Source organism: Oncorhynchus mykiss, chromosome 11 (genome assembly GCF_057628025.1).
Source record: "Oncorhynchus mykiss isolate SJ-2025 chromosome 11, ASM5762802v1, whole genome shotgun sequence".
Classification (NCBI taxonomy): Eukaryota; Metazoa; Chordata; class Actinopteri; order Salmoniformes; family Salmonidae; genus Oncorhynchus; species Oncorhynchus mykiss.
The window spans coordinates 37,940,278-37,952,500 of NC_143032.1; the positions used below are offsets into that span (position 1 = coordinate 37,940,278).

General features: G+C 44.0%; 1 protein-coding gene across 20 annotated transcripts in view; it reads right to left on the minus strand.

Annotated features, from left to right (window-relative positions):
- The window catches only part of LOC110535661 (dnaJ homolog subfamily C member 13), a 74,211-nt gene that overhangs the window by 34,278 nt on the left and 27,710 nt on the right, over positions 1–12,223 (minus strand). For 17 of the 20 annotated variants that reach the window (XR_016484467.1, XM_090190048.1, XM_090190047.1 and 14 more), the window contains exons 3-10: positions 6,282–6,357; positions 5,941–6,090; positions 4,887–4,928; positions 3,649–3,849; positions 3,191–3,397; positions 2,924–3,019; positions 2,593–2,684; positions 2,201–2,367 (exon numbers count right to left, since the gene is read on the minus strand). Coding sequence is in view for 16 of the 20 variants with exons in the window: in XM_090190048.1 (XP_090046174.1) it covers positions 2,201–2,367; positions 2,593–2,684; positions 2,924–3,019; positions 3,191–3,397; positions 3,649–3,849; positions 4,887–4,928; positions 5,941–6,090; positions 6,282–6,357 (1,031 nt within the window). In the remaining 4 variants the exon portion in view is untranslated. Of the gene's footprint in view, positions 1–209; positions 388–2,200; positions 2,368–2,592; positions 2,685–2,923; positions 3,020–3,190; positions 3,398–3,648; positions 3,850–4,886; positions 4,929–5,940; positions 6,091–6,281; positions 6,358–12,223 lie in introns of those variants that run through there. The other 3 variants (XM_090190057.1, XM_090190055.1, XM_090190056.1) reach the window with 1 other exon arrangement.

The following is a 12,223-nucleotide window of genomic DNA, read 5'->3' on the forward strand; positions in this document are numbered from 1 at the left end:
CGCTAAGTACCCGTCCCTGATTCATACGTTTAAGATACTAGAGCATCGGTCTGCAGATCCCAAACCGATCCAAATGTAGCATGCGTCAGTCAGAAAAATCGATTCAAATATGACAAATCGCTGTTTCACAATTATATATAATTTTTAGATTAGGTATTTTCTGAAGGTAGAAATAATGTCATCTTTTGTGACAACTGATGCATCCTCACCTTCAGTGTCGAAGTAAGCATGTAATGGTGTTGACAGTCATTGATCTACAAGTCATTTTCCATTTCCCAGGCAATATTAGTAGTCTACTGTAGTCAAACGGCGCACTGTGTCCAGCTTCAGGCACTGACCAATGTGAGGTACGCGGCCTGATCTTACACATCTGCACGGTACCTTCAGCTTCAAAGGCAAAAAATAAAATAAGATAGTCAGCTTTATTAGTTGAGTGACAACCTATGTATACTGGACAAAATTATAAACTCAACATGTAAAGTCCTTGAAATGTTCCATACATAAAGCTTATTTCTCTCAAATTTTCCTTCCCAAATTTGTTTACATCCCTGTTAGTGAGCATTTCTCCTTTGCCAAGATAATCTATCCACCTGACAGCTGTGGCATATCAATAGGCTGATTAAACAGTATGATCGTTCCACAGGTGCCCCTCGTGCTGGGGACAATAAAAGGTAACTTTATAATGTGCAGTTTTGTCACACAACACAATGCCACTGATGTCAAAAATGTTGAGGGAGCTTGCAATTGGCATGCTAAGTGCAGGAATGTCCACCAGAGCTGTTGCCAGAGAAATTAATGTTCATTTCTCTACCATAAGCTGCTTCCAATGTCGTTTTAAAGAATTTGGCAGTATGTCCAACAGGCCTCACAACTGCAGACCACGTGTGACCACGTCAGCCCAAGACCTCCACATCCAGCATCTTCACCAGCTGATGAAACTGATGAGTATTTCTGTCTGTAATAAAAGCTCTTTTGTTGGGAAAAACTAATCCTGATTGGCTGAGCCTGGCTCCCCAGTGGGTGGGCTTAATCCCAAATTGGTGGGCCTTTCAGTCATGTGAAATGCATAGATTAGGGCCTCATGAATGTATTTCAATTGACTGATTTCATTATTTGAACTGTAACTCAGTAAAATCATTAATTGTTGCATGTTGCGTTTATATTTTTGTTCAGTATAATTTGATAGGTTATTGTTATCTATGCGCGGTTGAAAATGTTTTACCAGAATAAAAGTAAACGGTCAAAACCATTTGATTTTGAGATGGGGTGAAATCCAAAATTATATTGATGAATATTGATACATTACTAGCTCAAACACTTAATCTGCAAAAATGAATTAGTGGGTGATGGTGATTTCAGAACCCAAGTGGGGGGGATAAAATTACATTAAAAACAATATGCCACATTGCTTCCCCTCCCCTAATCTGATAGGGGGGTGCTAGATGCCTAGTCTACCTCATGGCTCAGCTCAGGTGCCTACATAGTACATACACACAAAAAATTAGGCTGGGGAAAGATTATTGAGGTGAGTGCTCATGATCATCTTATTCATGCATTAGTTGATCAAATAATTTTGCCAGCATGTTACGTAGCTTAAAAAAGTGGATTTTCCTCGTCACTCTCATAGTAGCCCGTCCTACTCCCGTCCAAAAGCCGACAACTTGTCTGATAATCAATCGATGCGCTTCTCCTGATACTGAGATGCATTGCCTGTCGTGGTCTTGTAGATCCTCGTTCTCACGAGTGCACTCCAGCCTAACCGTATCGCAATTTGAAACACGACCACAAATATTTCTGGCCCAGTCAATATTAGAATCCTGGCGCCGCTAGGGGCCCCAGCTGTTGCAGCTGAGAAAGAGTGGTATTAGGATGAAGGTGCGCAGACACGCACAGTTTTTCTTTAACACAGCACGGTACGGCAAGCCCAAAACCCACTGCGCATTAATCAATTTCACAGAATTCGAGGCAGTCGGGGGCCACATAGAGTTCTCATTCTCAGGCCGAACCCAAAGTTAACCCCTCAATCCTTTAGAGATACAACAATTAATTTCAGGGTCAAATTCATTTGGGCACACCTGAGCGATTGCTATTGGACAAGCTCAGGTAGTACCGCCCAGTTTAAGTCAGTTTTCTTCCATTTAGTGAATACTGAATACACCCCAGGTCAAAAAATCAAACCTGTGATAGGGGTGTCACTCACTAGGGGGCGCTGCCAGAAATTTGAGGTGCAGGCTCTCCACTTCCTCGTCCACGGGCATGCTCATTAGACCCCAACGCTGGCCTCGCTGGGTGGGGGCCATCTTTACACACACGTCCCTATTCCCAGACGCACGCACCCCGTCCAGCAGGCTGGCCATTAGGGAGTCCCTAAACACACACACACACATCAAATTAAGTCATTAGAAAGAGACAAGGATATGCAGATATGACGCACACACAGAAAATATAGAAAAAGACAATGATGCAGGATCGGGAGTACAGTACATATGAGCAGAGTGTGAACGGAAACCGATTTAGTGAGCTTAGCCAACAGAAAAGGAAATGGGAGGGCAAATATGACATTTGCCATTATAGAGCTGTTTTGTGCGGTACCTGTCTGTAGAGCAGTACTTCCTGATCTGGCCTCTGATGAACTCTATGGTGAACACCTGGGGGTTCTCCGCATCGCAGATGAGAGCAAACACCTGCATGCGCGCACACACAGTTTACTGCAAATGACACTAGCACAACGGAGCTTCAGTGCAATTTACTTGAAAAAGACAAACATGGCATTTTAACAGAGCCTGAGGCAGAGGCCAGGTTATAGAAATAGAATGAATAGAAATGACAGTTCTGAAACCCACATAACACAAGGAAAATTAGACTTCTACCAATTCGATGGGTCAGCCCCAGTGTTTGTGTTGGAATTGTAGCAGCCACTCACCTCTCCAAAGGGCTTGATGGTGACTATGTTGTAGGAGGCTGGGTCTCTCTCCACCAGACATGTCTCTGTCAGGCACAGGATCCTCTTGATGGGCTCCTGCCAGGGACAAACAGTACAGGAGAAGTTAGTCTCAAGATGATAAGGGCCAGTTGACTACAAAGAATATTTTAATCTCAATGTCCTAACAAAGTCAAAATCTCCTCAGAAAAAAGGTAAACAGGTCAAATAAAAAGGAAGGAACGATGGTGATGGCAGTTAGATTCTGACCGAGTGGCGCGGGGAGACCTTCTGCACCACGAACTCTGCCAGGGAGGTGATGCACTCGTCTGAGCCGTACTTCCCAAGCCGGTCCGTCACAAAGTCCTCGAAGGTAAGCGGGTCCTTACGCAGCCGCAGAGTGATGCCGATGAAGTTAGCCGCGTGCTCAATGGCGCTTTTGATGATCTCGTCCCGATGCTCTGACGCAAACAGGTGCTGAGGGGGTTGGATGGGGCAGATAGAGAGAGGGATGGGGAGGTGGTGAGAGGGATGAGAGAGAAGAGAAAGAGGGATGGGAAGGTAGAGAGAGGGGGGTGTGGGAGAGTGTGAGAGAGTGCAATTAAAACAGTACGTGTGCGAGTCAGTCCTGGACAGTGGAATTTCTCAAGGGAATAAACACATATTTGCACACAGACAATTAAACCTTTAGAGACTAAGAGGCACACCCCCCACCCCCAGGTACGTACCAGGCGGCTGAAGCCCCCATAGAGGATGCAGAAGCCCCCCTGGTAGTCGTTGAGCTCTGCAAAGCACTCCAAGGAGCGGTAGTCGTAGGAGCACACAACCCGGTTGGTCTGGGGGTCAATCTGGTCGATTCCCCCCGGGGTCACCTCCAGGCTCACCGATTTCCGTGTGTCGCTCCAGTGGTGCTTGTAACAGTTGTAGCGCTGACGGGACACACACACGTTAACAAAGTGGACAAAACTGGTCATGGCATCACGACATAATATAACTCTGGTCCAGGGTGTTACGTGCAGCTTGGGGAAGGCTCGGCGTCAGCAAGCCACATGTACAGTAACACCCCGGACCAGAGCTAGACATGATAACGCCTAGAGATCTATCAGACATTCAAACGCAAACCAATCAATCAAATTGACAATGTCTGTTTTTTTTATCCCTCACAACTAATGGATATAGAAACTGAACCACTATAGAAGACCCTGGTTTACAAAAATATGAAGATAATCCTTGTCTGTGCCTGGCTGCCCTTTTAAAAACAGAATGTGTCCCAAAATGATACCATATTCCCAATGTAGTGCACTACTTTTAACCAGGGCCTATAGGGGATAGGGTGCCATTTGAGACGTAACCATAGTGCTCCTCTTTGAAGAGATCACCAGGAAATTGTATTGATCTGTGCTGTAGATGAAAGTCACCCTTTAGGGGAGCAGGCGAGTGGCTGCTCTATTCCAACCTCTCTCTCCCAGGGAAATGGGATTGTGCTGATGGAGGGGAACACAGACAGAGACTGCGTCCCAAATGGCACCCTATTCTCTACATAGTGCACTACTTTTAAACCAGTGCAAATGGCACTACATTGGGAATAGGGTACCATATTGGACGCAGTGTGAGACACTAAATAAAATCCTCAGGGTTCCTGACTGAGTCTGCTAGACCAGCTCAGTGTGGAGACATCCTATTATTATTGTCAACTCAGGAAGAACAACAACCAGAGGCTGCTCCACTCTGCCCTTCTTCCTCCTCTTTGCTCTACTCAACATGGCCCTGGGGTGTGTGGGGTGTTTGTTTTACTCGCCCCCCCCCTCCTTTGATTTGTTCTTATCGCCATTCATATTATATTCTCCTCTATAGTGTGGTCATGCATTCTGTAAAGGAGCACTTCATTCTTTCGGTTCTCCTTTCACTCGTTTGTTCAGGTCTTCATTCCCTCCCTCCTTTCGCCATTCCCTCCATCAAGACTTACCCTGCCAGTGATCTTTCCCTCTGAGAAGTCTGTTCTGAATCTCTGCAGAGAAAGACAGATCAGATTAAATATGTATTCACTGTAATCTGGGCACGTATTCATAATACTTCTCAGTGCTGAATTTAGACCTGATTTGTCTTCTACATCATAATGAAGAAGACTACGTGACACAGGGGCGCTGATCCTAGATCAGCACTATTAATGTATCCTGGATAGGTAGGAGATTGAGATATCACCCTTTGAATAAGTGTAATTACACATCAGAGATGAGTCAAGTCACTATGCTGGTCTAAAGCTTATGGAAATATCAAACTCAGAGTCTCTTACACCTTTTCAGGACAATGATTTCATGACAACGCATTTTGTTTTATGCATGGTGTGTGAGAAACAGCTCTGTCAAGGGACACGAGTGCGAGAATCTTAAGATTTTTGTTTTTGGACAATGAGCAATTTTGCAGCAATTATTTTTTGCCTTCCCTGCCATTTAGATCTGTTCTTGTGTGTGTGTGTGTGTGTGTGTATTCTTGATAACTTAATTGTGTTTAATGTATGTGATGGTGTGATGGTGTTTCTAAAGCAATTTACAGTCAGCCACTGTTGCTAATGTGTTGTAAGCATTCTCATGCAAAAATAATGGTTGAGGTGGGAGGTGGTGATTAAAGGGGCAATCTGTGATTCAAACAATGACAAAGCAGTCATTCCAGGTAGCCTAGTGGATAAGAGTGCTGGGTCAGTAACAAAAAGGTCACTGGTTCAAATACCGGAGCCGACTAGGTGGAAAATCTGTTGATGTGTCTGCTAAACGAGTAAAATGTAATCCCACCACTTTTTGGGGTAAACAGCTGAGGGGTGGGGCTTAAGAAATATAACCACTCAAATGTATAGATGGGGCTATGGACTGAAGTTACACATGGTTTACAATTAAATGGTTTTACAAACAATCGGCTAAAACAAGCTTATATTTTGGGTTCTGATGAGGGTTAAGGCATCTGAACTAAGCTCCTGTGGTATTTACAAGTTATATTCTTCCAGAACCAATCATGTCTTCCCTCACCAGTGCCTCTGTGAGTAGCTCTGTCCTGTGCTCTGTGGAGAACTTGAGCGTTTCAGACTTCTTGCCGCTGCCCTTGCGGAATGTAAGGTTAAACTCTGTGCCCTGGCCCTTTCCCACCGGCGTGATGCCGCAGATGTCCCCATACGGCCACTGCAGGGCACCACAGAGGAGACAGAGAAAGAGGCAAACACGTCACTGAGGCATGTCACATTCACTAAAGCAAAAAATTACAGATCATAGATTAGCATCCAAATGGTGACAAATGATATAGCCATCACAAGGATAATGTCACATGACTCAGACAGAGACCTAATTAAGGGTTTTAAAATGAGCCCACTGACCTGGTTTGTGACTTCGAGCGTGGCGGGGTTGTACGTGGTAATGCCATGAGTGCCCACGGAGAAGACTCGTTTGTACCTGGAATAGAGAGGAGGAAAGCTCAGTCAGTCAGATACCTACCCACACAACATCTGTTATACAAAGACCTATAGGACATTGCGAGGACTGGGTGGTAGCCTAGCGGTTAAGAGGTTGGGCCAGAAACCGAAAGGTTGCTAGTTCGAATCCCTGAGCTGACTAGGTGAAATCTGTTGATGTGCCCTTGAGCAAGGCTCTTCACCCTAATTGCGCCTGTAAGTAGCTCTGGATAAGAGCGTCTGCTAAATGACAACAAAAAAAAATAACAATTGAGTTAAGGCATTGACACGTCGGTAGCATTTGCCAGCCAAGAGTACTTAGCACCTCTGAACACAGTGCCGGACGTACAGTGAGTTCCAAAAGTATTGGGACAGTGACACATGTTGTTTTGGCTCTGTACTCCTCCTGCGGGGACGGGGGCTGAGATGAAAAATGAAATAGAAATACTATACTAGATTCTCACCATTACAATAACAGAGGTGGGTATTTTTTTTGGGGGGGGGGGGTATGATATCTGTGCGTCTAACTTTCTCACTCATCATTATTCACGATTATCCCTAATCATGGTAGCATCCACATTTGTATTTATTATGGATCCCAAGGCAGCAACTACACTTCCTGAGGTCCAGCAAAATTAAGGCAGTAATACATGTGAAAAACATTACAATACACTCATAACAGATTTCACAACATATTAAGTGTGTGTGCACTCAGGACTCTACTCTAGTACCACATGTACAGTGGGGCAAAAAAGTATTTAGTCAGCCACCAATTGTGCAAGTTCTCCCACTTAAAAAGACGAGACCTGTAATTTTCATCATAGGTACACTTCAACTATGACAGACGAAATGAGAGAAAAAAAAATCCAGAAAATCACATTGTAGGATTTTTAATTTTATTTTTTTTTATTTTTTATTTTACCTTTATTTTACTAGGCAAGTCAGTTAAGAACAAATTCTTATTTTCAATGACGGCCTAGGAACAGTGGGTTAACTGCCTGTACAGGGGCAGAACGACAGATTTGTACCTTGTCAGCTCGGGGATTCGAACTTGCAACCTTTAGGTTACTAGTCCAACGCTCTAACCACTACCCTGCCGCCCCTAATGAATTTATTTGCAAATTATGGTGGAAAATAAGTATTTGGTCACCTACAAACAAGATTTCTGGCTCTGACAGACCTGTAACTTCTTGTTTAAGGGGCTCCTGTCCTCCACTCGTTACCTGTATTAATGGCACCTGTTTGAACTTGTTTTCAGTATAAAAGACACCTATCCTCAAACAGTCACACTCCAAACTCCACTATGGCCAAGACCAAAGAGCTGTCAAAGGACACCAGAAACAAAATTGTAGACCTACACCAGGCTGGGAAGACTGAATCTCCAATAGGTAAGCAGCTTGGTTTGAAGAAATCAACTGTGGGAGCAATTATTAGGAAATGGAAGACATACAAGACCACTGATTATCTCCCTCGATCTGGGGCTCCACGCAAGATCTCACCCCGTGGGGTCAAAATGATCACAAGAGCGGTGAGCAAAAATCCCAGAACCACACGGGGGGACCTAGTGAATGACCTGCAGAGAGCTGGGACCAAAGTAACAAAGCCTACCATCAGTAACACACTACGCCGCTATGGACTCAAATCCTGCAGTGCCAGACGTGTCCTCTTGCTTAAGCCAGTACATGTCCAGGCCCGTCTGAAGTTTGCTAGAGAGCATTTGGATGATCCAGAAGAAGATTGGGAGAATGTCATATGGTCAGATGAAACCAAAATATAACTTTTTGGTAAAAACTAAACTCGTCGTGTTTGGAGGACAAAGAATGCTGAGTTGCATCCAAAGAACACCATACCTACTGTGAAGCATGGGGTGGAAACATCATGCTTTGGGGCTGTTTTTCTGCAAAGGGACCAGGATGACTGATCTGTGTAAAGGAAAGAATGAATGGGGCCATGTATCATGAGATTTTGAGTGAAAACCTCCTTCCATCAGCAAGGGCATTGAAGATGAAACATGGCTGGGTCTTTCAGCATGACAATGATCCCAAACACACCGCCCGGGCAACGAAGGAGTTGCTTCTTAAGAAGCATTTCAAGGTCCTGGAGTGGCCTAGCCAGTCTTCAGATCTCAACCCCAGAGAAAATCTTTGGAGGGAGTTGAAAGTCCGTGTTGCCCAGCAACAGCCCCAAAACATCACTGCTCTAGAGGAGATCTGCATGGAGGAATGGGCCAAAATACCAGCAACAGTGTGTGAAAACCTTGTGAAGACTTACAGAAAACGTTTGACCTCTTGTCATTGCCAACAAACGGTATATAACAAAGTATTCAGATAAACTTTTGTTATTGACCAAATACTTATTTTCCACCATAATTTGCAAATAAATTCATTACAAATACTACAATGTGATTTTCTGGAATTTTTTTTCTCATTTTGTCTGTCATAGTTGAAGTGTACCTATGATGAAAATTACAGGCCTCTCATCTTTTTAAGTGGGAGAACTTGCACAATTGATTTTATCTGTTTTTTAAATCTGCATTTTACTGCTGGCATGAGTTACATGATGTGGAATAGAGTTCCATATAGTCATGGCTCTATGTAGTACTGTGCGCCTCCCATAGTCTGTTCTTGACTTGGGGACTGTGAAGAGACCTTTTGTGGCATGTTTTGTATGATATGCATGGTTGTCCGAGCTGTGTGCCAGTAGTTTAGACAGACAGCTCGGTGCATTAAAGAACACACTCTGTGTTCTGTTAGACAGGTAACTCTATCCATAATATAGTAGGGGGTGTACAGCCATAACAGACTATGATCAATAATGTCAAAAGCCGCACTAAAGTCTAACAAAACAGCCCCCACAACCTTTTCATCATCGATTTCTCTCAGCCAATCATCAGCACAGTAAATGCTGTGCTTTTTGAATTTATGTAGAAGTGTTTAGAAACATATTCGATTGTTATTTACAATAGAAGTGACTCCGAAATAAAAAAAATACATTATTTATCATTCATTTCTATTGGGCACATTATCTGAAACACAACCAAAACGAACAGCAAAAGCATCCAACAAATGTGTAGTGTTCCAAGCTTGATGTTGCCGAGTCATTGTGTGCTATGAATATATGACCAAATACTTTTATACACAAGTGAATGTCCCAATACTTTTGGTCCCCTAAAATGGGGGGACTATGTACAAAAAGTGCTGTCTAAACTGTTCACCCGATATGGATGAAAATACCCTGAAATTAAAGCCGACAGCCTAAACTTGAACCCTATATTCATTCTACCGCCAAAACAACAACAAGTTATGCTCACTGTAATTTGCTAACCGAGTGCAAACCAATGTCGAAACGGCAGAAAATGTTGGCAGTCCGACCCCTACCAGCAGGTGTTCCCTGAAAACAAACTGCGTCAAACGAACTCTGAACGAATGTCAGATAAAGGCAGACCGTCATTCAGTGCGATTTCTCCTGTAGGGGCAATCTATTCCCTACATAGTGCCCTACTTTTGACCAGAGCCCTACAGTATGTGACCTAGTCAAAAGTAGTGCACTATATATATATTTTTTTTATTTTACCTTTATTTAACCAGGTAGGCAAGTTGAGAACAAGTTCTCATTTACAATTGCGACCTGGCCAAGATAAAGCAAAGCAGTTCGACAGATACAACGACACAGAGTTACACATGGAGTAAAACAAATAGAGTCAAATAATACAGTATAAACAAGTCTATATACAATGTGAGCAAATGAGGTGAGAAGGGAGGTAAAGGCAAAAAAGGCCATGGTGGCAAGGTAAATACAATATAGCAAGTAAAACACTGGAATGGTAGTTTTGCAATGGAAGAATGTGCAAAGTAGAAATAAAAATAACGGGGTGCAAAGGAGCAAAATAAATAAATAAATTAAATACAGTTGGGAAAGAGGTAGTTGTTTGGGCTAAATTATAGGTGGGCTATGTACAGGTGCAGTAATCTGTGAGCTGCTCTGACAGTTGGTGCTTAAAGCTAGTGAGGGAGATAAGTGCTTCCAGTTTCAGAGATTTTTGTAGTTCGTTCCAGTCATTGGCAGCAGAGAACTGGAAAGAGAGGCGGCCAAAGAAAGAATTGGTTTTGGGGGTGACTAGAGAGATATACCTGCTGGAGCGTGTGCTACAGGTGGGAGATGCTATGGTGACCAGCGAGCTGAGATAAGGGGGGACTTTACCTAGCAGGGTCTTGTAGATGACATGGAGCCAGTGGGTTTGGCGACGAGTATGAAGCGAGGGCCAGCCAACGAGAGTGTACAGGTCGCAATGGTGGGTAGTATATGGGGCTTTGGTGACAAAACGGATTGCACTGTGATAGACTGCATCCAATTTGTTGAGTAGGGTATTGGAGGCTATTTTGTAAATGACATCGCCAAAGTCGAGGATTGGTAGGATGGTCAGTTTTACAAGGGTATGTTTGGCAGCATGAGTGAAGGATGCTTTGTTGCGAAATAGGAAGCCAATTCTAGATTTAACTTTGGATTGGAGATGTTTGATATGGGTCTGGAAGGAGAGTTTACAGTCTAACCAGACACCTAAGTATTTGTACTTGTCCACGTATTCTAAGTCAGAGCCGTCCAGAGTAGTGATGTTGGACAGGCGGGTAGGTGCAGGTAGCGATCGGTTGAAGAGCATGCATTTAGTTTTACTTGTATTTAAGAGCAATTGGAGGCCACGGAAGGAGAGTTGTATGGCATTGAAGCTTGCCTGGAGGGTTGTTAACACAGTGTCCAAAGAAGGGCCGGAAGTATACAGAATGGTGTCGTCTGCGTAGAGGTGGATCAGAGACTCACCAGCAGCAAGAGCGACCTCATTGATGTATACAGAGAAGAGAGTCGGTCCAAGAATTGAACCCTGTGGCACCCCCATAGAGACTGCCAGAGGTCCGGACAACAGACCCTCCGATTTGACACACTGAACTCTATCAGAGAAGTAGTTGGTGAACCAGGCGAGGCAATCATTTGAGAAACCAAGGCTGTCGAGTCTGCCGATGAGGATGTGGTGATTGACAGAGTCGAAAGCCTTGGCCAGATCAATGAATACGGCTGCACAGTAATGTTTCTTATCGATGGCGGTTAAGATATCGTTTAGGACCTTGAGCGTGGATGAGGTGCACCCATGACCAGCTCTGAAACCAGATTGCATAGCAGAGAAGGTATGGTGAGATTCGAAATGGTCGGTAATCTGTTTGTTGACTTGGCTTTCGAAGACCTTAGAAAGGCATGGTAGGATAGATATAGGTCTGTAGCAGTTTGGGTCAAGAGTGTCCCCCCCTTTGAAGAGGGGGATGACCGCAGCTGCTTTCCAATCTTTGGGAATCTCAGACGACACGAAAGAGAGGTTGAACAGGCTAGTAAATAGGGGTGGCAACAATTTCGGGCAGATAATGTTTTAGAAAGAAAGGGTCCAGATTGTCTAGCCCGGCTGATTTGTAGGGGTCCAGATTTTGCAGCTCTTTCAGAACATCAGCTGACTGTATTTGGGAGAAGGAGAAATGGGGAAGGCTTGGGCGAGTTGCTGTTGGGGGTGCAGTGCTGTTGACAGAGGTAGGAGTAGCCAGGTGGAAAGCATGGCCAGCCGTAGAAAAATGCTTATTGAAATTCTCAATTATGGTGGATTTATCAGTGGTGACAGTGTTTCCTATCTTCAGTGCAGTGGGCAGCTGGGAGGAGGTGTTCTTATTCTCCATGGACTTTACAGTGTCCCAGAACTTTTTTGAGTTCCATTTGCAACTTAAGGTAGCTCAACATTTAGTAAAGAAATTGACTGGAGTACTGCAGTGATGGTGGTGGACCTGAATGGCTTTGCTGTTGAATCCTAAGTGGTGGCATATCTGAAGTGACAG